The 26,713-nt window shown below is 40.8% G+C and overlaps 1 protein-coding gene across 2 annotated transcripts in view; it reads right to left on the reverse strand.

The window, feature by feature from the left end:
* AspRS-m (aspartyl-tRNA synthetase, mitochondrial) overlaps nucleotides 1-26,713 on the reverse strand; it is a 348,037-nt gene that overhangs the window by 304,882 nt on the left and 16,442 nt on the right. The window contains exon 1 of one of the 2 annotated variants that reach the window (XM_068228690.1): nucleotides 4,053-4,380. The exons of the other annotated variant lie outside the window; for it this stretch is intronic. Coding sequence (XP_068084791.1) covers nucleotides 4,053-4,226 — 174 coding nt within the window. The 5' untranslated portion in view covers nucleotides 4,227-4,380. Of the gene's footprint in view, nucleotides 1-4,052; nucleotides 4,381-26,713 lie in introns of those variants that run through there. 2 annotated transcript variants of the gene reach the window in all.

Genomic DNA, 26,713 nt, shown 5'->3' on the forward strand with positions numbered 1-26,713 from the left:
TTTTCATCTACATTAATAATAAGAGCCGCACTGTGATATCAGGATTTCTTCATTTCGATAATTACTTATAAATTGTATAATTTTTAATTTATAAATTGATCTTTTTTCATGAATTATTAAGAAAAGAATATTTATTAGGACAATTTCTCTATGGATTATTGTACAAGTGTTTCCTTGACGACTGCTTTCTATTGTAGAAATAATTTATATATTTTCTCTTGAGTTATTTGTTTGTTTTAATCTTGTCAATCTTATGTTAATTTTAAGGACACTTCATCTAAAGCATTACTTTGTCAATTTTATATATTTTTCATCTAAACAGTGTTATGTGGCTGAAGATGTTGATAATATACGAAACATGTACCACTTTTGACCATTAAAAGTTGCCTTAAGCAATCATTGTATCGACTAGGTTTTAAAATAAATAAATACTTAATTGTGAATCTACTGAAATGTGTCGGTTCCTCTGTATTGAGCACACAAAGATCAAATAGGTTGATCATTCGCTCGAGCATCCTCCCCCTAGAACAGGAAGACGGAGAACCCCATAGTGTGTTACGGGCGTTCACATCCCCCAGCATGAGGAAAAGAGGAGGCAACTGAGCGATCAAATCTTGTAGTGCATGCATATCAAGGTTATAATCCGGTGGAAAGTACACGTTGCAAACCATTGTCATTACTGGCAACTGAGTGCGAACTGCAACTGCATCTAGCCGAGTACGGAGCGGTACTTCTTCGCTGAAGATGTCGGAGCGAACTAGGGTACAAACGCCCCCAGTTGCCGCGCCATCCACAGTTACTCTGTCTTTTCAATAAAGACGATATCCTCTCATAGTCGTGTCGTGTCCAGGTCTCAAACGAGATTCCTGTAGACAGACTATGGAGGCCGCATAGACGGATATCAGTTGATGTAACTCAGCTAGGCGACAGTGGTAACTACTGCAGTTCCACTGCAATAGTGCCATTGTGTGGATTGGTAGTGTTGCGAAATTAGGGACAATTGCTTGCCCTTCTTTTTGTCAACTACCTGCCATTTTCCGCCGTTGTTGTCGGTATTGTTGTCACCATCCACGACAATGAGTGGTTCAGTCTCCATTGTCTCCTCAGAAGAAGGAGGCGCGGTGACTGGACCCTCCGCGGACGGTGATCTCATTGGTCTGGAACAGTGGGCCTTCTTCCTGGGAGAACTAGGTTCTCCAGAAAGTGATCGAACAAGAGGGCGCCGGGGCCTCTCGCTCTTGCCCACCGTTTCTCTCTTTTTGGGAGGAGAGCCAGCAGATGACTTGCCGGATTTCTTCGGTGATCCTGTGGACCCCGACTGAGTCGGAAAAGGCTTCTTCTCCAATGTTTTAAGGGAGCTCTGTGGCTTCACCTTCTCCTCCTTTATGATTTGGGCATTGGAAGGAGGGCTGGACTTTCCAGCCCTATTTGGGGAAGTCTTTCCCCCCGCCCTGTTGGGAGAGGACTTCCCAGCCGAACGTTCCTGGGAAGGGCCCTTCCCAGGCAACGTTGACAGTAACGCTCTTTTCAGTGCTTCACATGCTGAATCTCCAGTTTCTTTAGTTACTGAATTTTGTTGCTGGCTTTGACTTTTCAATGCATTTTCAGTACCGGTGTTCTGTACAAAACTCTGTGGAGTGATCCTTACGTTTGCGACCTTTTCCGCGAATGAGATGGAGAACTCCGGAGCAGCCATGGACTTGAACTTCCTCCGGGTGTCTGGATAAGATAGCTTATCCAGCGTTTTTATCTCCTGGATCTTCTTCTCCCGCTTGAATGTGGGGCACTCCTTGGAGATTGGAGCATGCGTACCCGGGCAGTTGACGCACACAGGTGGTGGTGTGCATTCAACCCCAGCATGCTCGCACTTCCCACACATTTTGCAGGTCGTCGAACCTGTACATCGCAATGAGGTGTGGCCAAACTTTTGACAGTTATAACACCTCGTTGGTGCCGGAATGTACGGACGGACAGTCAGGCGATACATTGCTACCTTTATTCGTTCAGGTATGGTCTCAGCGTCGAAGGTAAGGATGAAAGCACCCGTATCGAGTAGCTTATCACCCACACGCCTCTTCAACCTCTTCACGTCGGTTACGCCCCGACGTGCTAGGTACCGGATCATTGTATCATCGGAAGACTTAACCAAATCCCTGTGGAATATAACTCCCTTGCAGGAGTTAAGGGTTTGGTGCTTCTCGATTTTCACCTCTACCTTACCGAATAACTTGGCTTTAAGTAGCCGTCTGGACTGTTCAGCCGTAGATGTCTTGATAAGTATGGATCCATCTCGGAGCTTGCGCATCTCGTCGACTTCACCAGCAACAATTTCTTCAATTGAATTGCTCATCATAAAAGGACATTCATCAAGGAAACTTTTACCATCGACCCTGGAAGCAACCAGGAATCGAGGAAGACGTTCGTCACTCATGTAGTCTACAGGAACTGGAGTATACCGCTTACGTTTTTTACCAATTTTAGACGCCGTTTTTTGAAGGGTGCCACCCTTTGTTAAGGAAGGAAGAGAAAGAGGTTCCGTCTTTGGTCCCACGAGTACTCACGGAAATATGAGGTCGACCTCCAGCAGAGCCAAGGAGATTTACCGGAGGCAAGGCTATATACTCCAGAGGGCGCCCGGTATCTGGAGGGGGTCGCTTGGAACTACTCTCCCAGTAGCCATGCATCACCTCGCCACGACCCGAAACTTGTGATTGGGGGAGGATAAAACCTCCGTACTAACCTTTTTTTTTTTTTTTTTTTTTTTTAACCTATTCAACCCGAGGCAGAGAGGGTGGCCAGACAGGAAGAGGAATGAAATTTAAGATGGTGAAATTAGAAGGGTAGAAATAGTGTTGAAGAATAAAGAGCACAGACACCTCTCAAGCAACTCGGGGGGCACCTTGTTAGTCTGGCCCTACACCGAGGCCTATCCAGCATGGGTAACCCTGAGCTGGCACAGCCCTCGGGATCAACAAGCACACAAGCCCCCACACCGACGTCAAGGTCATGGTGTCCCTAGAGGGGGGCCACTACAGACTGCCACAGCACTAGCACCCCAGATACCCTGCTGTCCAGCCACTCAGTTAACATTCAGATAATCTTTGTCTCTGAGAGTAGCAGGCAGTCCACTTGCTTCCCTAAACAAGGATGTAGAGGCCAACTTCCACCACTGCTGCAGTGTTCATTCTTTTGAATGAATACCAATCTTAATTTTTCATGCAGTTTGCCAAATAAAGGGTTGTCAGTACTAAAGTCTATTTGCTGCAATCGTGCATCCCTTACGATGCTTTGGGTACAATATGCCACCTTTAGCCAAACAATGCAAGAGGCATGCCACTTCTGATTTGAGAACAGGATTAAATTACCTTTTCCTCCACGTGTATTTACTGCCTTTAAAACATCAGCTTGAGATTTGATCTTGTAAAGGAATTCTTGCCATGACATGTTCTTATTTGTTGAAATTAGAATATTTAGTATCTATTTCTCGTATCAGTTCACTTATTTGCCATCAACAAACACATTTGAATCGGGAACACTAAGTACAAACATGCCAATATTTCAAGTGCCTTAAGTTTAAACACTTCATTATGCTTTGTAAACATTTTTACCACTTTCGAGGATGTCTGAACTCTTCATAGGGCATCGAGCGAGTTAGCTACACAGTTGCCAGTGACAGACCTGAAGATTATTTGCCCATTTTCACACCATGCAGCAAATGGTGGTGCTGAACCTCAATTAAGGCCATGGCTGCTTCCTTCCCTATACCATTGTTGGCAACTGACGTTGGTGCAACATTAAAAGACAGAACTCTTCCATACCAATCCCCTAAATTAACAGAAGACAGGACTGCACTTTCCAGAAAAAGAAAATTCTTCAAACTAAACACTTGTAGCTTTGCTGCTACACTGTCTTAAGAGAAATCACAGAACTGAAGGACATACGTTTCTTATCATAAAATTGTGTAAAACTTCCTTCAAATTTCCTCCTTTCTGAATCATTTATTTTGTTTTCCTTTTATTTAAATAAAGAACAATGAAACATAAAATTTTTACCTGAAATACGGGAGGTTTACAACCCGTTTCTTCATTCCCTGTCTCCTTGACACAATGAGCGAAGATCACAAATATCACCCACTTTTTCATAAATGTGCTACTCATAGGGCTGGACATGCTTGAGGAAAATAATGGCAAAGTGCCTCGCTTCTCATCCTGCTTAGTACGCCTCATTGGAGAATTGTTACATTCATTTAGAACAATACTTTAACCCTAACCATAACATTAATGAAATTAATGAAAAATCTAATATTCTATTCTATATTATCATTCTTATATACACATAGTATAAACGGAAAAAAGAGACGTTAAGTCCACCAACCAGTTCAAATCTACCTACTCGCCCCTCCTCCAATCCTTGCCATCATAAGCTATACTCCTGCTCCCTCTCAACAATCCGTACCAAGTGCACGTAACTTACGAGGGATCAGTCTCATATAGCTGTACATATTTATCTTGATCTTCCTGCTTCCCTTATATTCTCAATTATTTACTTCAAATTATTTTCTTTTCAGACATTCACCTCCAAATAAATTAAATAATAGATCACTACATTGATAAGGAAAACCTATTCAAAGTACAAATGTTCCCCTTAAAGCTACATAAGTCTTGACCCATATTACTATTGAACAAACATGAATATCAATCAAGTTGCTCGTCTACACAGAAAAGGATACCAACTCCCAGATCAACTCAAAAACAATGGCTGCTGTAGAAACTACAAAATAGTTCGCCATCAACCACAACATTTTTGATGTGTTATTTAGTTTAAAGTGTGGATATGTTATTCGGACTTCATCAATGGTTTAAGTTAAGACCATAAATATTGTGTCATATCAGTAGTTATATCATTATTGATTATATGTGTGCTTATCCAATTGGAGCGTAGCTGAAGATGACCCAATATATATGGGGTCGAAACTAGTCCCAGTTTTTTTTTTTTTTTTTGCTAGGGGCTTTATGTCGCACCGACACAGATAGGTCTTATGGCGACGATGGGATAGGAAAGGCCTAGGAGTTGGAAGGAAGCGGCCGTGGCCTTAATTAAGGTACAGCCCCAGCATTTGCCTGGTGTGAAAATGGGAAACCACGGAAAACCATTTTCAGGGCTGCCGATAATCCCAGTTTTATGAGACAATATACAAGCTAATAGTATTGAATAGGTGGACCCTTCCAACGCTTTGATAGTGATCTATTGTCAATATGGACCATAATGAAATTCATAACTTATGATACCAAGTGTCAGGCGGCAGTAAATAACCCGACCAGCGGCTTCATACGAATAAGTTTCCTTAGATGGGATGATGGTCACCCATCGAGTAGTGTGCAACACCAGGTCAGGGGTGGCTGCAAAAAACATCTGTACTCCATGTTAGGAGTGGCCTGACCATCTGCTGGCAGTAGTTCTAAAATGTCCTGGGGAGTAGCGACCACATTGTAATGACAGCCTAAAGTGAAAATGACACTCCACATCACCCTCAGATAAGGCTAGGGCATTCCCCAGAAGAAACGCCCAGTTCTTATGCTGGGGGGACTGTGAGAAGTGGGCGACCAGTAGAGAACAGCAATAATCCATTCCATAATATACAAGGGGACTTCAAAAAAGTAAGTTACACAATATTGTGGCAGGCCAATAACTTTTACTGAATGCTGCACTACACTATAAAGTGACACAGATATTATTTTTCAACATAGTCACCGAGTCTCTGTAAACAACGTTCTGAACATTCTGCCAACTGTTCAATTCCTCTACGATAGAAATCCGCTCCTTGGGCATGGAAACATTCAAGAAATGTTATGTGAAATTCCTCATTGTTGGAAAATCTCTTTCCCCCAGATGTTCTTTGAAAAGATAGAAATTGCATGGTGCAAGATCAGGACTGTATAGCGCCCATCGAAAATGCTGAAGCAAAGCTTGTGTTGTGCACGCCTCTTGTTCGTTGTGCAGTGACGTCACTTTTGCATTGGCTTTAATGGTTGTGCCCTTCACCATACACAACGGTGGCCATGACCTTCTCTGGGACCCATGTCTCATGTGGCCTAGGAAGTCCGAATAACACTGAAGGAAACCTTGCATCTTTGTGTACAGGCGTCAGTGATCGCAGAACCCAGCATGAGCGCAATTCCTGATACTGCAGACGATTTCGGACACTGCCTACTGAGCAGTGTCACTGCGAATAATTTACTTGATTGCCTGGACATTGTCGTACATGGTCCCTTCCCGATCAGCATCACACACGTCTGTGCAGCCTCGGTCAAATTGCTGGCACCATTTCACTATGGCTGGACGTGGTCCGTGTATTTCACGGTGAATGTGCCCACAAGAATCGTACTGTCTTGCGTACTTAAAATTTGCAGTAAGTTTCCAGTCGACACGCCATTTCACTTGCACACCACCACAGCATAAATGTGTCTAAAGGAAGCCTGGAACATGTACTCTCTTCTGACAATGTTCTTCAAGGGTCTTAGCATGGGACGAAATGTGTAACTTAAGTCTCCCTGCTATGATGGGATTGAGTGAGGAAAAGGAAAGAAGAAGTTGAGGAAGGGATACACTGGAGTGGAGGACATAAGGCAAAGAATGGAGTGGCAATAATGACCAACAAGATTTTAGATGAGAATGTAGATAAAGTGACGGAATAATAAAGATACAGAAGGCCAGAGAATGGAGTAATGGATTTCGTTCAAGTGTATGCAACCCAGACTCGATGCAAAGAAGTAGATATACACAAATTCCTGGAGACACATGGAGAAATAAAGACTGTGCAAGTGACTGTCATGGGAGACTTCAATGCAATGGTGGGCTGTGACAGAAATGAAATGGAAGAAGTAATTGGATCTTTTGGATATGGAAAGAGGAATGCAGAGGGAGAGAAATTCGATTTTTGTGTGAGAAATGGGTGAAGTGTGAGCAATACGTGGTTCAGGAAGGTTATAAGTAGGGCCCTCCCGGATTCTGATGACATGTTATCTTTGAAATGGTTCACCACAGACATTGCTAACTTATATACAAATCCTGTTCATGGCCCCATATTACCGAAATGCATATTTATTAAGTCATTTTTTGTCAAGTATTTTATTTTTAGGCTATTTTCTCCATTATTATGTCATTTTATGGAATTCATTTGAATATTTTATATGTTTTGAGTCATTTTCTCATATTCTTAATGGTTTATGATGCATTTTTTGCGTATGGTACTGGATATTAATGGAACTGAAAGGGAGGATCAATCAATCAATCAATCAATACTGATCTGCATTTAGGGCAGTCGCCCAGGTGGCAGATTCCCTATCTGTTGCTTTCCTAGCCTTTTCCTATATGATTTCAAAGAAATTGGAAATTTCCTGAACATCTCCCTTGATAAGTTATTCCAATCCCTAACTCCCCTTCCTATAAATGAATATTTGCCCCAGTTTGTCCTCTTGAATTCCAACTTTATCTTCATATTGTGATCTTTCCTACTTTTATAAACGCCACTCAAACTTATTCGTCTACTAATGTCATTCCACGCCATCTCTCCGCTGACAGCTCGGAACATACCACTTAGTCGAGCAGCTCTTCTTCTTTCTCTCAATTCTTCCCAACCCAAACTTTGCAACATTTTTGTAACGCTACTCTTTTGTCGGAATTTTTTCCAGTTCTTGAATCACGTAATCCTGGTGAGGATGCCATACACTGGAACCATACTCTAGTTGGGGTCTTACCAGAGACTTATATGCCCTCTCCTTTACATCCTTACTACAACCCCTAAACACCCTCATAACCATGTGCAGAGATCTGTACCCTTTATTTACAATCCCAATACGAAGACATGAGAATCATAACCTTGTTCAACCCTTATTTCTTGGAATATCCACATTCCAGGAGACACACTTGCACTTGCAACTAATCCGGAAGTGATGCTGAAATCAAGGAGGTAGGAAGACAGACAACAGTATGCCCAGTAATGCCAGTCTGGTTAACTACCTCAGTGCAACCAAACGTGTGCTAAGTGGATTTGTGTTATCGGCCCCTATTGTTTTTTGAGTGTATTTAAAATGGCGAAGTTAAAGCCATCTAGGGCTGTTCATTTCAAACAAATAATTTCAGAATTCGTTGAGGATATTTTTATCACTGATGGTGAAATTCTTTTCTGCAAAATATGTGAAGTGAAAGTGGCAGGAGATAGGAGATTTCAGCAAAATATAGTAGCCAATGAAACGTTTCTCAACTGTTACCTTCACAGTCATCCTCCGATGGCAGTACTTCCTCTGTGTTTTGTAAAGACTTGTGTGAAGCTTTGGTTTCTTCGAACATTCCACTCTGGAAATTGAACAATATTAAACTGAGAGATTTCTCAGAAAGGTATACGGGCCGTGTAATTCTAGATGAGTCTACTCTGAGAAAGAACTATGTATCCCAATGCTATGACGACACAATAAGGAATATCAGAGAAGAAGTCTGCGGAAACAAAATATTCGTTTCAATTGATGCAACCAGTGATGTAGAGGGCCTTTACATTGCCAATGTTATCGTGGGTACGTTAGAAGTAGACAGGCCTGGAAAAATATTTCTGCTCACGACCAAAGTTTTGCCATCTGTGAACCATTCTACAATGTCGCCTCTTTGATAAATCGATGGGACTACTCTATGGCCTGAGGGTGTACGGTATGATGATGTTCTACTCTTTGTGACTGATGCAGCACCTTACATAGTTAAAGCTGCCAATGGAATCAAAGCATTTTACTAAAAAATGGTACATGTAACTTGCCTAGCTCACGCTTTTCACAGAGTGGCTGAAGAAGTCGGATCAAATTTCCCTGAAGTTGACAAGCTTGTGTTCCTAACTAAGAAGGTATTTACTAAGGCTCCATCATGGAGGGAACATTTTAGATCCCAAGCACCCGACATTCCAATACCACCGTAGCCTTGCATCACACGGTAGGGTACGTTATTTACTATTGGGACCACTTTAAGACAGTGAAGCATGCAATCAATTTTTTCGACGTACAAAAAGCCAAGGCCATTCAGATGGCTCAAGAATTGTTTTTGGATATGCAAATGGAGGGAAAACTATCTTGCATCAAAGCAAATTTCAGTTCCTTGCCATCAATTATTGCACATCTTCAGGAAAGAGGCGTGGCTTTAGAAAAACTGATCAATTTAGTCAGAACAGCCACAGACGAATTAAAATGCATTTGTGGTGATTCTGGTGTGGCAGTGTCAGACAACCTGAAATATGTTCTTGACAAGAAGGTGGTGGTGGTGGTGATTGTTTTAAGAGGAAGTACAACTGGGCAATCATCCTCTATATAACACTAATCAGAGAGAAAAAATGGAAGGGATCTGACGCTTCAAAATGTGAAGGTATCGGCCAAAGGAAGACAAGGGCCACGAAGGGCATGAAAATGAAAGACTCCCTAGGCCTCCATACGTATAGCGTCGGAGTTGGAAAAGAACAAGAGTTGACCAAGAGAGGTTGGATAGGATAGATGAAAGTGAGGAGCCTGGCACAAGTAAGTGAAAGTAATGCCAAGACTCAGCAAAGGACCCAGTAGTCGCCAACCCACGCTCCACAGTTCAGAGCCCTTGGGGCCCCTTTTAGTCACCTCTTACGACAGGCAGGGGATACCGTGGGTGCTATTCTACCGCTCCCACATACAGGGAGATCTTGACAAGAACTCGGGTTTTAATGTTTTGTGCTCCATCTCTCGGATTTTGGCGGGTGAAGATTTCAGTATTATTGGCATTGAAGAACAACTTGCATCCAATGATTTAGTGCACTTCAAGTATGCTCCAATATCATCCGTAGATGATAAAAGGAGCTTTTCTAAGTACAAAAATGTGCTGGTCGACAATTGTCGTTCTTTTTTCCTGTGAGAATCTGCGAATGGTCACAGCCATCTACTGTAATGCGGAGTGAGGTAAGACTATCATGTATTTTAAGTGCACACTTTTCTTATTACCTGTAATCCGATAAAGAATTAGAGTAACTAATGTCAAAATTCTCTCTTTTTTGTTCTTCGATGTTGCAGCCTTAAAGTTCCACATACCATGAAGTGTTATTTTCCTTGAAGAAAAGAACACAGAACTTCGAGTGCCAAACAATAGACTGAAATAATAACCAGTACTTGTGTGCAATTTATTATTTTATTATTAATACAACTTCCCCCATGAGGAGGCTGCCACAAGGACAAAGTATGTTGATTACATAGTAATTTGTCTAAGTTACTGGTGAGTTTGAATCATTTCAACATACGACGACTTAGTCTCTTTGCATTTTTTGTGTGATGAAATTATGTCAGTTCATTCAAATTTTTAGGACTTTTTTTAAGTTTCTGGGTCATTTTATGGGATATTTGCAGTCATTTTAAAAACATTTATAGGTCATCAAAATCTGGGCCCTGGTTATAAGATATGGATGGGGAAACAGAAGGACAAAGACAGTAATATCATGTAACAGCCTTGTCATACGTAGCCTTTAACGGTGTCGCGAGCACCGATTCGCAACACGTCCATCCGTGGGAAATTATGGAGTGAGCGCTTCGAACGAGGTTCAATCTGTGACCTCCCAGTCAGAAATCACTAATAATCATGAGTAACTTAAGTGTAATATATAAAGAGAAGATAAAGCAAAAACAGTGGAAAGTGTAAATCAAACATCAGCGCAGTGAATAAGTGCAGAATTACAATTATAATTAAAAGCATTTCCTAAAGCTAGTCTAGAGTGTGAAGCAAACTCGCGCAATCAGAATATACAGACTAGAAGGTCATAATTAGAGGACCAGTTGTTGTTAGTCACGTAGCAAGGTGCACACTGTGGTGCAATCATTCCTTCTAGAAGCATTCTGTGGAAGGTCACCAGTCACATGTAGATGCAGGAGACACTTGCAGTAACCAATAGGAAGCTAACAGATCAGTGATGTGAGGGAAGATTGTAGTAGGGGATGACTTGTTCTAGAAACTCAGAGAAGTGTTAAAGGGGAGTGACAAGGGAGACTCTTGGTCATCCTGGTGCCGCCGTTCTGGTGGTCATTCTGATCGGGCAGTTATTCTGTTAACTTGGAAAGGGACGGTCACTAGTTCGCTTAGCAGAAAGCAGAGTCTGTAAAATATAGCCAGTGAAGATAGCAGTATACGGAGTTAGTCAGATCAGGCAGTAGTTGAGCCTGCCGTCAGTTAGTGAAGACAGCAGTATAAGAAGTTATTGAGATTAGGCAGCAGCTGAGCCCGCCAAGCAGTAGAACTGGTTAACTGTGTCCCACAGGGTAAATCACAGAGACAGTACGTAGAGAACTCACTGAGTGTTGAAGGAGACTGTAGCTTTAGTTCACGTTCATCTCAGAAAGAGTTTTGTGTTCAAGTCCTGAAACAGTCAGGGAAGGATCTGAGGAAACGTACAGCGAGGATTCAAGAAAGTAAGAAGAAAGAAGCTTCAGAACCCGAGATAAGTATCAACTAGTTAAGAGACTTTAAGTACTGAAGGGAATTAATAAGTGTTGTATAGTGAAATGTAGAAGTGTGTGTATTTTCCAAAGAAGTCAAAGACTGATAAACTGATTAATTAAAATTAATGTTGAGAGAAGAATAACTACAGGTGTGCTGTAGTGTTGCTGAAAAGGGTATACTTGACAATCTGTTCAAAATAAATTAGAGTAAGAATTTAATGGTGTCAGAAAAGTGCTTTCTATCAAGGTCAATCTGATATTTGAACCCTAGCGCCCAGCCTGTCCATTCCCTTGGATACGACAATGGAGACCACAGAGTAGTGGTAGCAAAACATAAAAGTAGGAAAACCGGGCTGAGTGGTTGAGACGTTTGAGGCGCTGGCCTCCTCACTCCCTACTCGGCAGGCTCAATCCTGGCTCAGTCTGGTGGTATTTGAAGGTGCTCAAATATGCCAGCCTACAGTTGGTAGATTTACTGGCATATATAAGAACTCCTGCAGGACAAAATTCCAGCACCTCTGTGTCTGCACAAACTGTCAAAAGTAGTTAGTGGGACGTAAAACCAATTATTATTCATGTCAGAAGCACTTACAATGATTGAAGTTAATTGGTAATAATATGTTCATGATAACAACATAACACTGAATTGACAGTTCGTATACACTTTTGCCGCCCATAAGTTAGCAACATCGATTGCATTTGGTGTAGCACTAACCAGGTCCTCCAGAGTACACGATGCTGGTCACCGACTACACTGGACCAGATGGGAGGATGTCTGCACCTCACCAAACTCATATAGCGGCGCCTCCGATGTAAACCCCACTTCATGAAGTCATTTCTGCATTTAGTAACACCTGAACACAATGTATTGAGCGATCTCCATGTGGTCCATTTCTCTGTGTATTTAACGGGAAGTTTTTCACAGGGTGAGCCATCCCTCAGGGCTGTTAAACCTTGCACGGCAGAGATCAGTTTGGGAATGCTGTGGTGTCCCGATAAAAGCCTCTGTTCTGAAGAAGCTGTTCTTTGATTTTAGTCGTGAGGTTTTTGGTTGATATCCTCTGTGAACCATGTGACCTTGCCACGGTGGGGAGGCTTGCGTGTCCCAATGATGCAGATAGCCGAGCCGCAGGTGCAACCATATCGGATGGGTATCTGTTGAGAGACCAGACTAACGAATAGTTCATCGAAAGGGGGGTAGCAGCCTTTCGGTAGTTGCAAGGGTGGCAGTCTAGATGATTGACTGATACGGCCTTGTAATAATACTCAATATGGCTTAGCTGTGTTGATACTGCTACACGGCTCAAAGCAACGGGAAACTACAGCCGTAACTACCTCCCGAGGACATGCAGCTCTCTCTGTATGAATGATGTACTGATGATGGCATCCTCCCGGGTAAAATATTCCGGAGGTAAACTAGTCCCCCATTCGGATCTCCGGGTGGGGACTACACGAGAGGGGGCGATCATCAGGAAGATGGATACTGACATTCTGCTAGTTGGAGCGTGGAATGCTAGAAGTTTGAATCGTTGTGGTAGGTTAGAGAATCTGAAAAGGGAGAGGGATAGGCTAAAGTTAGATGTAGTTGGTATAAGTGAAGTACGTTGGCAGGAAGAACAAGATTTTTGGTCAGGCGACTACCGAATTATCAACACAAAATCAAACGGGGGAAATGCAGGAGTTGGTTTAATAATTAATAAGAAAATAGGGCAGCGGGTAAGCTACTACAACCAGCATAGTGAAAGAAGATAGACACCAAACCAATGCAAACCACAATAGTGCAGGTCTACATGCCTACTAGTTCAGCGGATGATGAAGAAATCGAAAGAATATATGAGGAGATGAAGATTTAATACAATATGTAAAAGGTGACGAGAATCTAATTGTGATGGGAGACTAGAATGCAGTGGAAGGCCAAGGAAGAGAAGGTAGTACAGTAGGAGAATTCGGATTGGGACAAAGGAACGAAAGAGGAAGTCGGCTTGTTCAATTCTGCACTGATCATAGTTTAGTCCTTGCCAATACTTGGTTCAAACATCACAAACGATGGCTGTATACGTGGACGAGACCTGGAGACACTGGAAGGTATCAAATAGACTTCATTATGATTAGGCAGAGATTCAGAAACCAGGTGTTGCAAAACTTTCCCAGGAGCAGACGTGGGCTCTGACCACAACTTGTTGGTCATGAAATGCCATCTGAAGTTGAAGAAATTGAAGAAAGGGAAGAATGCAAAAAGGTGGGATCTAGACAAATTGAAAGAAAAGAGTGTGAGGGATTGTTTCAAGGAACATGTTGCACAAGGACTAAATGAAAAGGCTGAAGGAAACACTATAGAGGAAGAGTGGAGAGTCATGAAAAATGAAGTCAGTAGGGCTGCTGAAGAAATGTTAGGAAGGAAGAAAAGATCAACTAAGAATCAGTGGATAACTCAGGAGATATTAGACCTGATTGATGAACGACCAAAATACAAGAATGCTAGAAATGAAGAGGGCAGAAAACAATACAGGTGATTAAAGAATCAAGTGGATAGAAAGTGCAAGGTAGCTAAGGAAGAATGGCTGAAGGAGAAGTGCAAGGATATCGAAGGCTGTATGGTCGTGGGAAAGGTAGATGCTGCATACAGGAAAATCAAGGAAACCTTTGGAGTGTCGTGTCCTCCCAGGGACTTGAATCCAGGACTGCTATTCCCTCCAAGGATCGAACCCAGGGAACGTAGGAGGAATAGCTGTACCTGACGTATTGGGATCAGCCTGTAATAGAGGCTAGGAGTCAGGTATAGGCACACCTAATAGGCGTACCTGATAATAATTAAAAGATGTAAAATAATTATATTCATGGAATTGAATAGTCAGTTAAGAGTGGAAATCATGTTTCTTGCATGTTAGGAAATCTTGAGTAACAGAGAAGCTTGTCATAGGACGTGAGTCATGTTGACCAGGGCATGGTTCAACCGCATAGACGCAGTAAGAAAGCACTAGAAGGGTCTCTTGGATACAGGCCTCTGATTGGCCAGAATTACGGAAAGTTAGGCGGTCACGTACACCGGTTACCACAAGCTTCGAGAACATGGGGTGTGGCCCCGGAGGCTATATAAGGGCAAGGAAGTCATTATTCAGGGCTTCTACCATTCACTTCACGGACCAGTTGCCAGTAGAATCCCTGCCGGTCGGTAGGACGATTACGCAATCAGTAATAATAATAATAAGTATTATATACTTCAACGGACGGCTACTAGACAGACTTCTCGCTCAAGACTTGCCAACATTAAGTCTTTATTTTTATTGTACATAGTGTACATATTGTAGTCAACTCTCAGTATCAGAATATATTAACTTCGTGGGAACCCACTTCGTCGACTTCCTCCTGATCTGCACCTTAGTTGAAACTTCCCAACCTATACATTCCAACCGCTCGGGAACGATCCAACCAACCTTCCAACCAATCTGACTTTTCCTAAGAGCTCACCTATAAGCTCAATCCTGTCTGTCACGACAGAAGACAAAAATTTTTGGAGTCAGGTGTGGGGTGGGAAGCAGACAACCTCAGCAGAGAAGGAGATGATTTATTTGAAAGCCCCGCAGAAGAGGCTTAGCTCAAGAAAGAAGTAACGGCCCAGAAGTTCCCGTTCCAGTGAGAGGTGCCAGCAGCTCGACAGCAGCCTACTGAGCCAGCCCAGCGCGCGGTAGCAGACAGCATCCAGAGACCGAGGATCCAGCCCATCTTCAGCACCGATCAACCTTAAGGGTGAGTGCTTGTAATTTCCTCTTCTATAATGGCAGAGTCAAGTGTGACGGGTAACTTGGTAGATAATGTCAGTGACGTAGGATCGGGTACGGGTAGTGTGCATCCAGAGGAACGACTGTTTATATCGGCATCAGAAGGCCATAAATTAATAGGTCACGAATTTGACGGCAGTAAGCCGGAACGCCTCCGCGAATTTATTGCGAATGTAAAAGCCGCACACTGTATGGTAAGGCCCAACGAGAAAGGATTGTTTTTCAAATACATCCTAACAAAGATAACGGGTCCAGCTTGCGAGAAGTTACTATCACGGGGGGATATCATAAATTGGAGGAACGCAAAGAACGCGTTATGGGAATACTATGGCAAACAAGGTATGTTTGAACTATATTTATGCAAACTATTCCAGTCCAAGCAACGGACTAAGGATTCCGTAGCTGAGTGGGCTCACGAGGTTGAAGAAATCGTAGTCATGTTCAGAAACGCGATTTTAGATGAAGAACCGATAGAAGGCCGCGAATATCAGCGCCGAATTATAGTTAAAATAGCCATAGCCGGTTTCACTCAAGGGCTCCGAAATAGGAGGATTCAGCACAAGGTGCAGGACCGAGATCCTAGAACATTCGAAGAGGCTGTAAGTACAACCAGGCAGGAGGAGGCATTACTGCTCTCTCAGGAAGAGCGTGAAGCCCTATACAAGCCACAACCAGTTAGAAACCCTCGTAAGGAAAGTTGGCAGGTAGTGCCTACAAAAGGCAGCTCTAAGGGCAATTTAGGACGACGTCAGGCAACGGGAAACAGGCAAGGCAAATCCCGAAACGTATTGGTAACTTGCTTCAACTCTAAGCAATAGGGCCATATCGCAAAAGAGTGCGAACGGCCAAGAACCAAGTCTGACACACCGGCTCCTAAGTGCACATACTGCAAAAAGTTAGGCCATAAGGAGCGAGAATGTAGAAGGAAATTAAGAGACCAAGAGAAACCTACTACCGGGGAAGTAAGGATAGTCAGGTCCACGAAAGTACCAATCAAGGTACAATCCCAGCATGCGCAGGGAGCAGGGAATCGTAAGGGGCCATCTGAGCCCGTCATACGATGCTATGAGTGCAATGAGGTGGGCCATAAGAGGCCCGAGTGTCCACAACGTAATAAGGACCGTGGACGTGCACGTAAGCGGTGTTATGCCTGTGGGAGGCAAGGCCATTTACGGTGGCAATGTACCGCCAAGCCAAGCCGAAAGGCTCAAGTCAGCCCTCAAGGAAGGGGCAAGCAAAGCAAAGAGGCACAAGTTAGCCCTCAAGGAAAGGGTCAGAGGGTAGTCCAGGCTGGTGTGACACAAAACAGCCAAGACAAGCCAAATAGTCCTAATAAAACACGGTGTACCGATCTCGATAGCTGCAGTCGCTTAAGTGCGGCCAGTATCCAGTAATCGGGAGATCGTGGGTTCGAGTCCCACTGTCGGCAGCCTTGAAGATGGTTTTCCGTGGTTTCCCATTTTCACACCAGGCAAATGCCGGGGCTGTACCATAATTAAGGCCACGGCCACTTCCTTCCAACTCCTAGGCTTTTCCTATCCCATCGTCGCCATAAGACCTATCTGTGTCAGTGCGACGTAAAGCAAATAGCAAAAAAAAAAACCACGGTGTAAAATATGTAAGCAACGGTCTCACGATAGCAAAGACTGTTGGTTCAATACCCAGGACACGTTAAACTAACAAAGGGTCACGAGCAAGGGACTGCTGTGAAATCCCCAAAAGTATCAAGTCCCGCCGCAACAGAATTATCTAAGACAGAAGGCTCAATCTTAATAGATTTAGCCGGTCAGAAGATCCCTACTAGATTTTTAATAGATACAGGTAATGATGTATCTCTCATTAAGGAAAAGTGTGCACCTAAGGACGTTTTCGTGAATCGAAAGGAGATCCTCCAACTGAAAGGCATCAGTGGAGACGTAGTATTCACGAAGGGGGAAGTTCGAATCCCGATAGGAGGAAAAATCCTAGAATTCCACCTGGTAGGCAATGATTTCAATCTGAAACAAGATGGGATCATTGGGAAGGATATCCTGCATAATAGCATATTAAATTACCAGGATGGGTATGCGCAAATAGCAGGAAAGAAATATCCCTTTGGTGCACAGGAAGCCGTATGGGTCACTTTGGAACCCCGAACCGAAAAGATAGTGGCTATCGAAGTAGATAAGAATAATGCCGAAGGCCTAGTTGAAAAGCAAGAAGTAAGACCGGGCGTTTACTTAGCAGAGTGCTTGACCAAGTCGGAAGATTACACGGCTATTGTCAGTATGTTGAACACTACTGATAAGGCTTGGAGATTACTAAGTCCAGTGGTAGAACTTCATGCTGTAGGGAAAGAGACAGCTGAATCACCCACTGTAGTAAATAAAGTCGAGCGAGCCGCCTTATCTAGAACAAGCAGCGGAACGCAAGAGCACTCAAGGAATGGCAATAGTAATAATAATAATAATAATAATAATAATAATAATAATAATAATAATAATAATAATGTCAGTGGTGAACAAGTGGAGATCAGGTCTCCCGTCAACAAGTCCAGGGCTCAAAGATTGCGAGAGCAGTTGCGTTTAGACCACTTAGCGCCTAAAGATCGCGAAGAGATATGTGCGATCTGTACCGCCTACCAAGATGTGTTTTACTTGGAAGGTGATAAGTTGACGCACACGGATGTGCTGCAACATGCCATTCCGACACCCGCGGATCAACCTCCCTTACATTTATGGCAATATAGTGCACCCGTCCACCTCCCGAGTCCCAGACTAGCATTTATCTCAGGGGTGTCGGTTCATTATTTAAGTCATCAAATATAAATATAGCGGCATAAATGAACACGGGAATGAACGGAGCAATTTAAAATTAAAATGGGGAAGGCTCGATTGTAAACTTGAATTTAAGGACTCCATGATAGGACTAGGAAGTGACTGTTAACTTTAAAAAGGGTATTATCTAACTACAATAAAAAGATTATGAGAATGGTTTCCTTTGAAATAACTTGCCAGAAAAAGCAGTTTATTACGCCATCCGACGTACGAAACTTTGATACATTTGGCAACGATATTTAAATTCCCACACATGTTACATAAACAAATCACTTGCTATACCGCAAGTGGTATCAATATCGTGCTGGGTTGCTTCTGAAATAAAATGACATTTTGAGGTATAATTTACGGATCGATTCCATTTGAATCGAACCGTTGTTCAAGGATATAGCTTCCTTCTATCGGGAGCCCGAGCATAACCCATGTTACGGTCGGCTTCTCGATTTAACTAAGATGATGTACTCCGGCTATATACATTTTTCCGAGACCGGTACTCGGACTGGGTAATGTTTCTCGTGAATTACGAAAAATGGATTACACGGACAGTTCCTATCTTACGATGTCCAGCTGATGCCATACCAATGAATTAGCATTTACATTTTATTTACACATGATCTGAAATGTTACAAAGTAGCCTCAGTAGACTACTGCCACGTTTGATTAATATCGTCATTATTATGCGGGACGCAAACACAGATGGTTATTAATGTTATTATTATTATATCCCTCTTGTGGTTATTATTATTATTATTAAATAGGTGACCCAAGATATTATTATTATTATTATTATTAACGTCACTCAAGAGGTTATTATTATTAATGAACCGGTCACTTCCGCCAAAATATATTAAGATATCGGTCGCAATTATAATTATTCACTGATCAACCAACGGCATCATTACTGTTATTATTATGACAATTATTATTAAGCTGACCGCGATGATTTAACATCGTCCTTACATTATTATTATTATTATTATTATTATTATTATTATAATCGGTTGCATATTATCATTTAGATTCCCGTTTAACATCTTTATCAACGCTCAATTAATTAAAGCGGTCCAATCCTTTATCTGCAATATTTATTATTATTATTATCACGACATCATGATTGACATCACTCGTCATTACAATGATTACAATATCCGATCATTTATGTGGACTCTGAACTCTCATTATCCTTAGATCCGTTCTATCTCGACGAATAGCTGTGCAGTCTATTTATTTCGTACATGCTGTCACGGGTTCGAATTCTACCCGCTACGTAACTCAGTATTTCTCTGTGACACTGCCCGTACATTTTACACTCATTTCAATATCCTAAGTGTCTCTCGTACGGAATTTATTTCCTTTTCTATCTCAATATTCCTTGATTCATTTATTTCTCACAGAATTATCAACTGACTTATTTATTCACTTCTGACATCGTACGACCTTTTATTATCTGACTGCAGATTCTTTAACATTTTCTATCTCATTTTGATCTACGCCTTAGTTCATTCTCCACAAATAATCGTAACATCTTGAAATTATATTTACCAAAATTTGACAATCATGGTTTCGTAATATTAGTCCTACGTGTTCCGGCTAATGAATTGCAAATTTAAGACACGACATTTATTCGTAAAGAAAAATATTGGACCGTAATTTAGACCACACGTTCATTAACATGTACGGATTATTAGCACCGATCTACATTTCAATATTATTAATTTATCAAGTTAAATTACCACACACTATAATTCCGAATTAAAAACGACATCCCGTCATTAAATGATTTCTGACAAACTCAACACCTGATCACTTAAATTTATTATTACGCATTGATCACTAAAAATTTCCAATATCTCATGAATTATTATTATATCCAAATTATTTTTTTTTTAATTCTTCTAAAAAAAAGTAGTTTTATTTTTATTTATTATTATTATTAATTTTAAAAAATATATTAATTTTCGCCTGTTACACGGTAGTCCACTCTTAATATGTTTAACGCATAACCCCTTTTACAGTTTCGATTTATTCTGGCACTAATCAACTCCAGATACGATTTACTTGGAATATTATTATTATAATCGCTTCTCCCAAATTTAACAACTTCACTTTGAAACTGTGAACATACTAATCACAACAAAACACAACTGGTATGGCGAAGCTGGATTTTCCTTCAGTGTCATTACATAGCTCGTTAAAATGACAAACAGAAAAGGACATATCGGGTCTATTTAACTATCATAACCAAAATCAAATGTAAAGAAAATTATTGACTACAAAGAAATATGAATGCATGCATGACTTAACGTACTACACTATATATACAAATTTACATCTCCAACAAACTGAATACATAAAAGAGCCGATTATTTACATTGTTATATTTACTACTGTCCGTGCTACAAATTTAGGATGGGGTCGTTAAGCGACTCATCTTGCTACAGAAGGTAACCAAGTCTAATCAAATTATTCCCATTTTTCCCAATCACGATAACATTTCCCAAATATATTTTACATTATGTACTCATCTTAGTTTCTCGGTATTCCATTACAGCTTTGCAGATGAGAGGCTCCTTTCGGCCCCTCTCTGCATTTTACTCCTCCATTCTTGATGGCGTAGTTCCACAAAAGATTTCCTGGCACATTACCATTTTACACTAATACCTTAATTATCACAAAAACTTCACCATTGACAAAGTTAACACTAAATACTTTAACTTTTATACAACAAATTAATATCCCAGACCCAAAAATTTAATATTTACACTATTTTAATCTTCGTCCAATTACCGCACAATGGACCTGGACACGTACGACGAGGTGTCAACTTTTACGCCCGTCGCGATTTATGTCGTCTGACGCGATACGCCCGTTTCATACGGCACTCTTGAAGTGTTCATGATAGCGGTTCGATATTGCAAAGTATAGGCTACTATTCCCTTAAAGTACTGTTCGTCACACAGTAGGTTATTTACGTACTTATTGTGGTACAATTTATTACTCTCCTACAGTGCAATTAATTTACTTCACTGATATTTATAACTGACAAACACTGTCCTACGTTAACTATTTCCAGTTCATGTTGCTTGAGCGCGATCACATTTTACAAACACTGGCGGATGCTCGCGCCATTAAATGTTAAGTTACTGTATGCCCGTAAAATTCGAAGTTAGCTGCGACCGACGGTTCACCTCCAGAGATTCATTTCAAGTGTGTTGGCGAGGATCCCTTGTCCCGTATATATGGATGAAGCTTTCTCCCGCGGATTCATTGACGTCATACCCCTGAGGGAGGGGGTGGAATTTTAATATCGGTACTTGCACTCCGAATTGGACGTTACAATTTACATCAAATTAATCCACTCCGCTAGCATATCTGCTGGATTAAATATGAACTCCTGGTGATCACAGATTTAGGAGATACGGGTGGATTTAGCTCCTCACATTTCGCGCCTTCGGAAGCGTCCCTTACAACGTGGTCTTCGTCCAGCCAATGAGATTCAAGCTGTCTGGTTTCCAAGAAATCCAGCCTTCAATTTATTTAATTTGCCAATAATTATTGATTATTTTTCCATGCGTGACATCTAATAAATTCATTACATCGATCCGTGTACTCACAATAATTTATTACTGATTAATTTTGAAGTTACGAGAATATCTCATCCATCATTCCTTAAGATGGTATCCCTGAGTCTTCCATCAAATTTTTACGATTGGCCGGCAAGCGGTCACGTGATTTAAATCTCCACCTGTCCGAACCTAGGCTAGCGAATGTACTGGCAGCCGCTGTAGCTTTCCATGACGTCACGGAATTTCCGTCCTGCCAAAAATATCCCAGTGCATTACTCATGTAGCGAGCTTCCTTTGTCAAACTATCCCTTTCTCCTTCTGACCAAGACTTATTTGTGGACTCTGTATTTCCTTGTTCGCCAACTAATGAGATCCCCTGCTGTGAAGTAGCTAAATGTTGGTGTGTCGAGCTAATCCGTCAGGCTCCAGTCTGTCATCCTTCCTTCGCTCCTATTTCGACACAGATGAAATATTTTCAACTACACTTCTGTATTTCAATAAATGTACCATATATTATTTTATCAATCAAATCATGATTGACTTTGGACCTAAGTCACTCGGGTTCAATAGATTGCCCGAAGCCCAGAAAGAGGAGATAGGTAGACAAATCAACAAGATGCTAAATGATCAAATTATAGCTCCTTCTACTTCTCCATGGTCCTCGCCCATTCTTTTGATCCCAAAGAAAATGGACGCCTCTGGGAAGCAAAAGTATCGTCTTGTAGTTGATTTTCGTGAGCTCAACCGGATTACAATCGGTACAGCGTAGCCGCTTCCGTTAATTACGGAAATATTAGATGCCCTAGGAGAGGCCCGATACTTTTCCACCATGGATTTGGCGCATGGCTATCATCAGGTCATGTTGAAGCCAGAAGACAGAGAAAAGACCGCATTCTCTGCACTAGGGAGACATTACGAGTATTTAAGAATGCCCATGGGGCTCAGGGACAGTCCCGCGACGTTCACGCGGTTAATGAAAACCGTATTAACAGGGCTAGAAGGCATAAAATGCCTCTGTTATTTAGATGACGTCATCGTGTATGGTAGCTCGATAGATGATCATAACCAGAAGCTACGAGATGTATTGCAACGGCTAAGAGAAGCCAACTTAAAATTAGGACCGGACAAGTGCGAGTTCTTACGAACTGAAGTCACCTTCCTAGGTCACGTCATTACGAAGGACGGAGTCCAACCCGATGAGAGGAAAACCGAAGCAGTGAGGGATTTTCCACAACCCACTACCACGAAACAATTGAAGGGATTTTTAGGGTTGTCAGGTTATTACCGTAGGTTCATACCTAATTATAGTAAGATAGCAAAACCACTGTACGAACTCCTAAAGAAATACGTACCGTATGTGTGGACAGAACAGCAGGAACTTGCGTTCCAGGTACTGAAGCAGAAACTCATTGAAAAACCAGTTTTACAGTACCCTGACTTTGAAAAGCCAGTGGGGAAGCGCTAGGTGCTATACTGTCTCAGGGTCCACTAGGCAAGGATTTACCGGTGGCTTATCCCAGTAGGACACTAAATAAGGCAGAGAGAAACTACAGTACCACGGAAAGAGAGGCGCTGGCCATTGTATTCGGTGTGAAATATTTTCGTCCTTATTTGTTTGGACGGCATTTCACAGTTGTGACCGACCATAAACTATTAAAGTGGGTTTTCAGTGTACGAGACCCATCCTCTAGGCTACTGAAATTTAGGCTTAAGTTAGCCGAATACGATTTTGATATCGTGTACAAAGAGGGCAAGCGTAATTGCAACGCAGATGCTCTGAGTAGAATTCCTGCTACCCCTGAACAGGAAGTGAGAATAGTTAGCTCTGAAGGCCAAGAGACGAACACGACAGGCAGAGGGGAACGAAGTAACGAAAGGACGTCGACTCCTAACACTAGTAACTAATCTCATTTTTAGGCCCGTATTGAACTATGCTAAGATATATTAACAATTTGTTGGTTATTTTGATCCACCTTTTCAATACAAATTACAGTTTGTGTTGTTAAGTTGTAATGTTACAACACTAATTTACCGGGACATGTTTCGCTTTTATTCATAAGCATCATCAGCCTATACAATTGTCTCAAGGTTTGTCATATTTGGATTGTCGTTACAAATTTCATTACATTGAATGTAAATCTAATTTCAGTGATAACAATATTTAAAACACAAGAATAATATACACATTAAAAATTATGACAATATGATTTGCAATGTTAAAATGGAGTAACTCTTAATTCTAAATCACACTGACGTCCAAAACACAGTTTTTACAATTTGAATATTTGGCTAAAAATTGTTTGCAATGTTAAAATAAAATTGATTCAACTATAATTTTGGTATTAAAATTTGTGTCATAAATATAAATATTGGATGTTAATATATAGGAGCTATAGTTTCTGAAGTGCGTTGGTTTCTAGAATGCAGTAACATTTCAGTATTGAGAATTTTAGTTAAGAATTGTGCTCTCTAAATAATGTTATTTAAAAAGACTGTAATTTTGCATTATGCGTGATTAGTTTTGATGATAATCTAGAATTGAAGTCTTGGGTTCGTTGGAAAATGGCTTCTAGATTTGATGAAGCTTGCTGCTGCAGTTTGGCAATTTGATCAGAGGAAATATTGACATATTTAATTCTTGTTTGTAGCGGCCAGACTCTCCATTGGAAGTTGATTGTTTTGATGTAAGTTATGGTTAAAAGGGGCTTCAATCCAAATTTTGAGTATCTGATTATGTTTCTTTCAATTTATAGAATGGAAGAAGCATCTGGAACAAATGGAAATGAACTTAAGTAATATTGTGTATGTGTTGTGCTTGTAATGTGAGTGTTGATGTTGCATTATCACTTAACCCTTTGTCTGCTGCTACAGAATCTTGTGGACCTTATTGCGTTACTGTGACTATTGTCTGTTGTGGCTCTACTCCTTGTGTTGTACGTATGAGAGAGCTGTTGTGAAGGGCGGGTATGGGGTTGAGGGGAAGAGATGTTGGGCGGGGCGTTTGCTATTGACGTGCTATGTGGTAGGGTATTCTTATCTGTTGTCGAGGTGGGGGTAGAGGACGATCCTGCAGGCGGGGCGTTAAGCTTTGGCGTGTTATGTGGAGGGGGACTTTTTTGCGTTGTCGAAATGGTTTCAGTTGTGAGTGTATTTAGATTGAATATTTTAAAGAATTTGCTTTTATCTGATTTGAGATTTCGTAATAATGTTGGCAACTGTTCTATTAACAGACTTTTTATTTCGAGTTCAAGTTTTTACCTTTATTGAAGTATGGATCCAAATAAATATATATGTTTTCGAATTCTGTCATTAGCTTCCCCTTTTCGATTCTTTTGATTATTGTAAGGTCTTTGTCTATTGAGGTGTAATGATGGCCGGTTTCTTTCATATGATTACTCATTGCGGAGTATTTAATGTGTTTTAAGGCGTTAAAGTGTTCCATGTATCTGGTTAGGAAACTGCGTCCAGTTTGGCCAACATATGAAGATTTACACTGTGCGCATGTTAGTCTGTATATTCCGGAGCCTTGAAATTTGTTATTGTAGGCATTTACTGTGTTATGGTTAAAAAATAAGTTTTTGTTAGTGTTGTATGTTTTAAAGGCTATTTGCATATCCCGTTTTTTGAGTGGGTTTGCTATTTGGTGAATCTTTGAACTGGTGTAAGTGAAGGTTGCGTATTTGGAGTTTTTAGTCTTTTCCGGTGTGAGGTTTGTGGCTATTTTGAGCTTTACTTTGTTGATGATTCGATTTACTATGTCTGCTTTATATCCATTGGCTAGTGCTAGTTCTTTTATAAAATTTATTTCTTTTGTAAAATTTGCGGGTGATTAGGGTATTTTGTAGGCTCTGTAGACCATACTGAAAAAGGTTGCTTGTTTGTGGGATTTGGGGTGGAGTGATTCATTTCTTATTGTTATTGGCGTGTGTGTTGGTTTTCTGTATATCTGATAATCAAATTTGGATTTCAAGCGTGTTACAGTAACATCTAGATAATTCAATGAGTTGTTTTTTTTTCGTCTTCTTTGGTAAATTTTATGTATCTATTGACGTTGTTTAAAAATTCAAGGAATTTATCCCTGTTGTTTTTTCGGTTGTCTATTATTACAAATGTATCGTCAACAAATCTCAGCCAAAGACAGATTCCTTCTATGTTTGGTTTTATTATGCTACGTTCTATGTTATCCATATAAATATCTGCTAATATTCCTGAGCTGGGGTCACCCATGGCTAAACTTAATTGGTGGTAAATTTTATTGTTAAAGGTGAAATAGTTGTTATTTAGTACGAATTTAAGTAGTGTAATAAATTCTTCTACTTCTAGTTTACTTAAGTTGCTATATTTGGAAAGGTTTGAGTTAATAATTTCGATCGTTTCTTTAATGGGGATATTTGAATACATATTGGAAATGTCAAACGAGCTCATTCTATGGTGGGGTTGTAAGTTGAAGTTTTTTAATCTTTCGCAAAATTCAATTCAGTTTTTAATTGAGGAGTTACTCTGGAACTTAAAATGCTTTTTGAGGAACTGATGTATAAATTTTGATATTTTATATGTTGGGCTATTTCTGCTGTTTATAATTGGTCGAATGGGCGTATTGTTTTTGTGTACTTTAGGTAGTGCCTTTGCCTTGGGTAATGTTGGGTTCATGTTGACCATTTTTTGTTGTTCTTGCTCGTTAAATAAACAAATTGTATTTTTAAGGATTGTTTTTAGATTCCTTTGAATTCTAGAGACCGGGTCTTTATTTACTATAGTGTAAGAATCATTAGAAAAAATTCTTCGTTTTTTTTTTATGTAGTCACCTTTATTTACTAGAACTATTGTTTCGCCTTTATCTGCCTTAGTCACAATAATGTCGTTATCTTTTATTTTTGTCTTTAAATCTTTTATTTGTTTTAGGAGGGTCTGGTCGGAATTAGTTTTCATTTCTTTTACTAAACTTGGGAGTTTCTTTTTTACTTCATATTTAATGTCATTTTGTATTTCTGCCGGCAGTTTCCCTATATTTGCTTCAAATTCCGCTATTGTGATAGTTAATTCTTCCATTTTGTACGGGTTAGGCCAATTGA

The sequence above is a fragment of the Anabrus simplex genome, chromosome 7 (genome assembly GCF_040414725.1).
Source record: "Anabrus simplex isolate iqAnaSimp1 chromosome 7, ASM4041472v1, whole genome shotgun sequence".
Classification (NCBI taxonomy): Eukaryota; Metazoa; Arthropoda; class Insecta; order Orthoptera; family Tettigoniidae; genus Anabrus; species Anabrus simplex.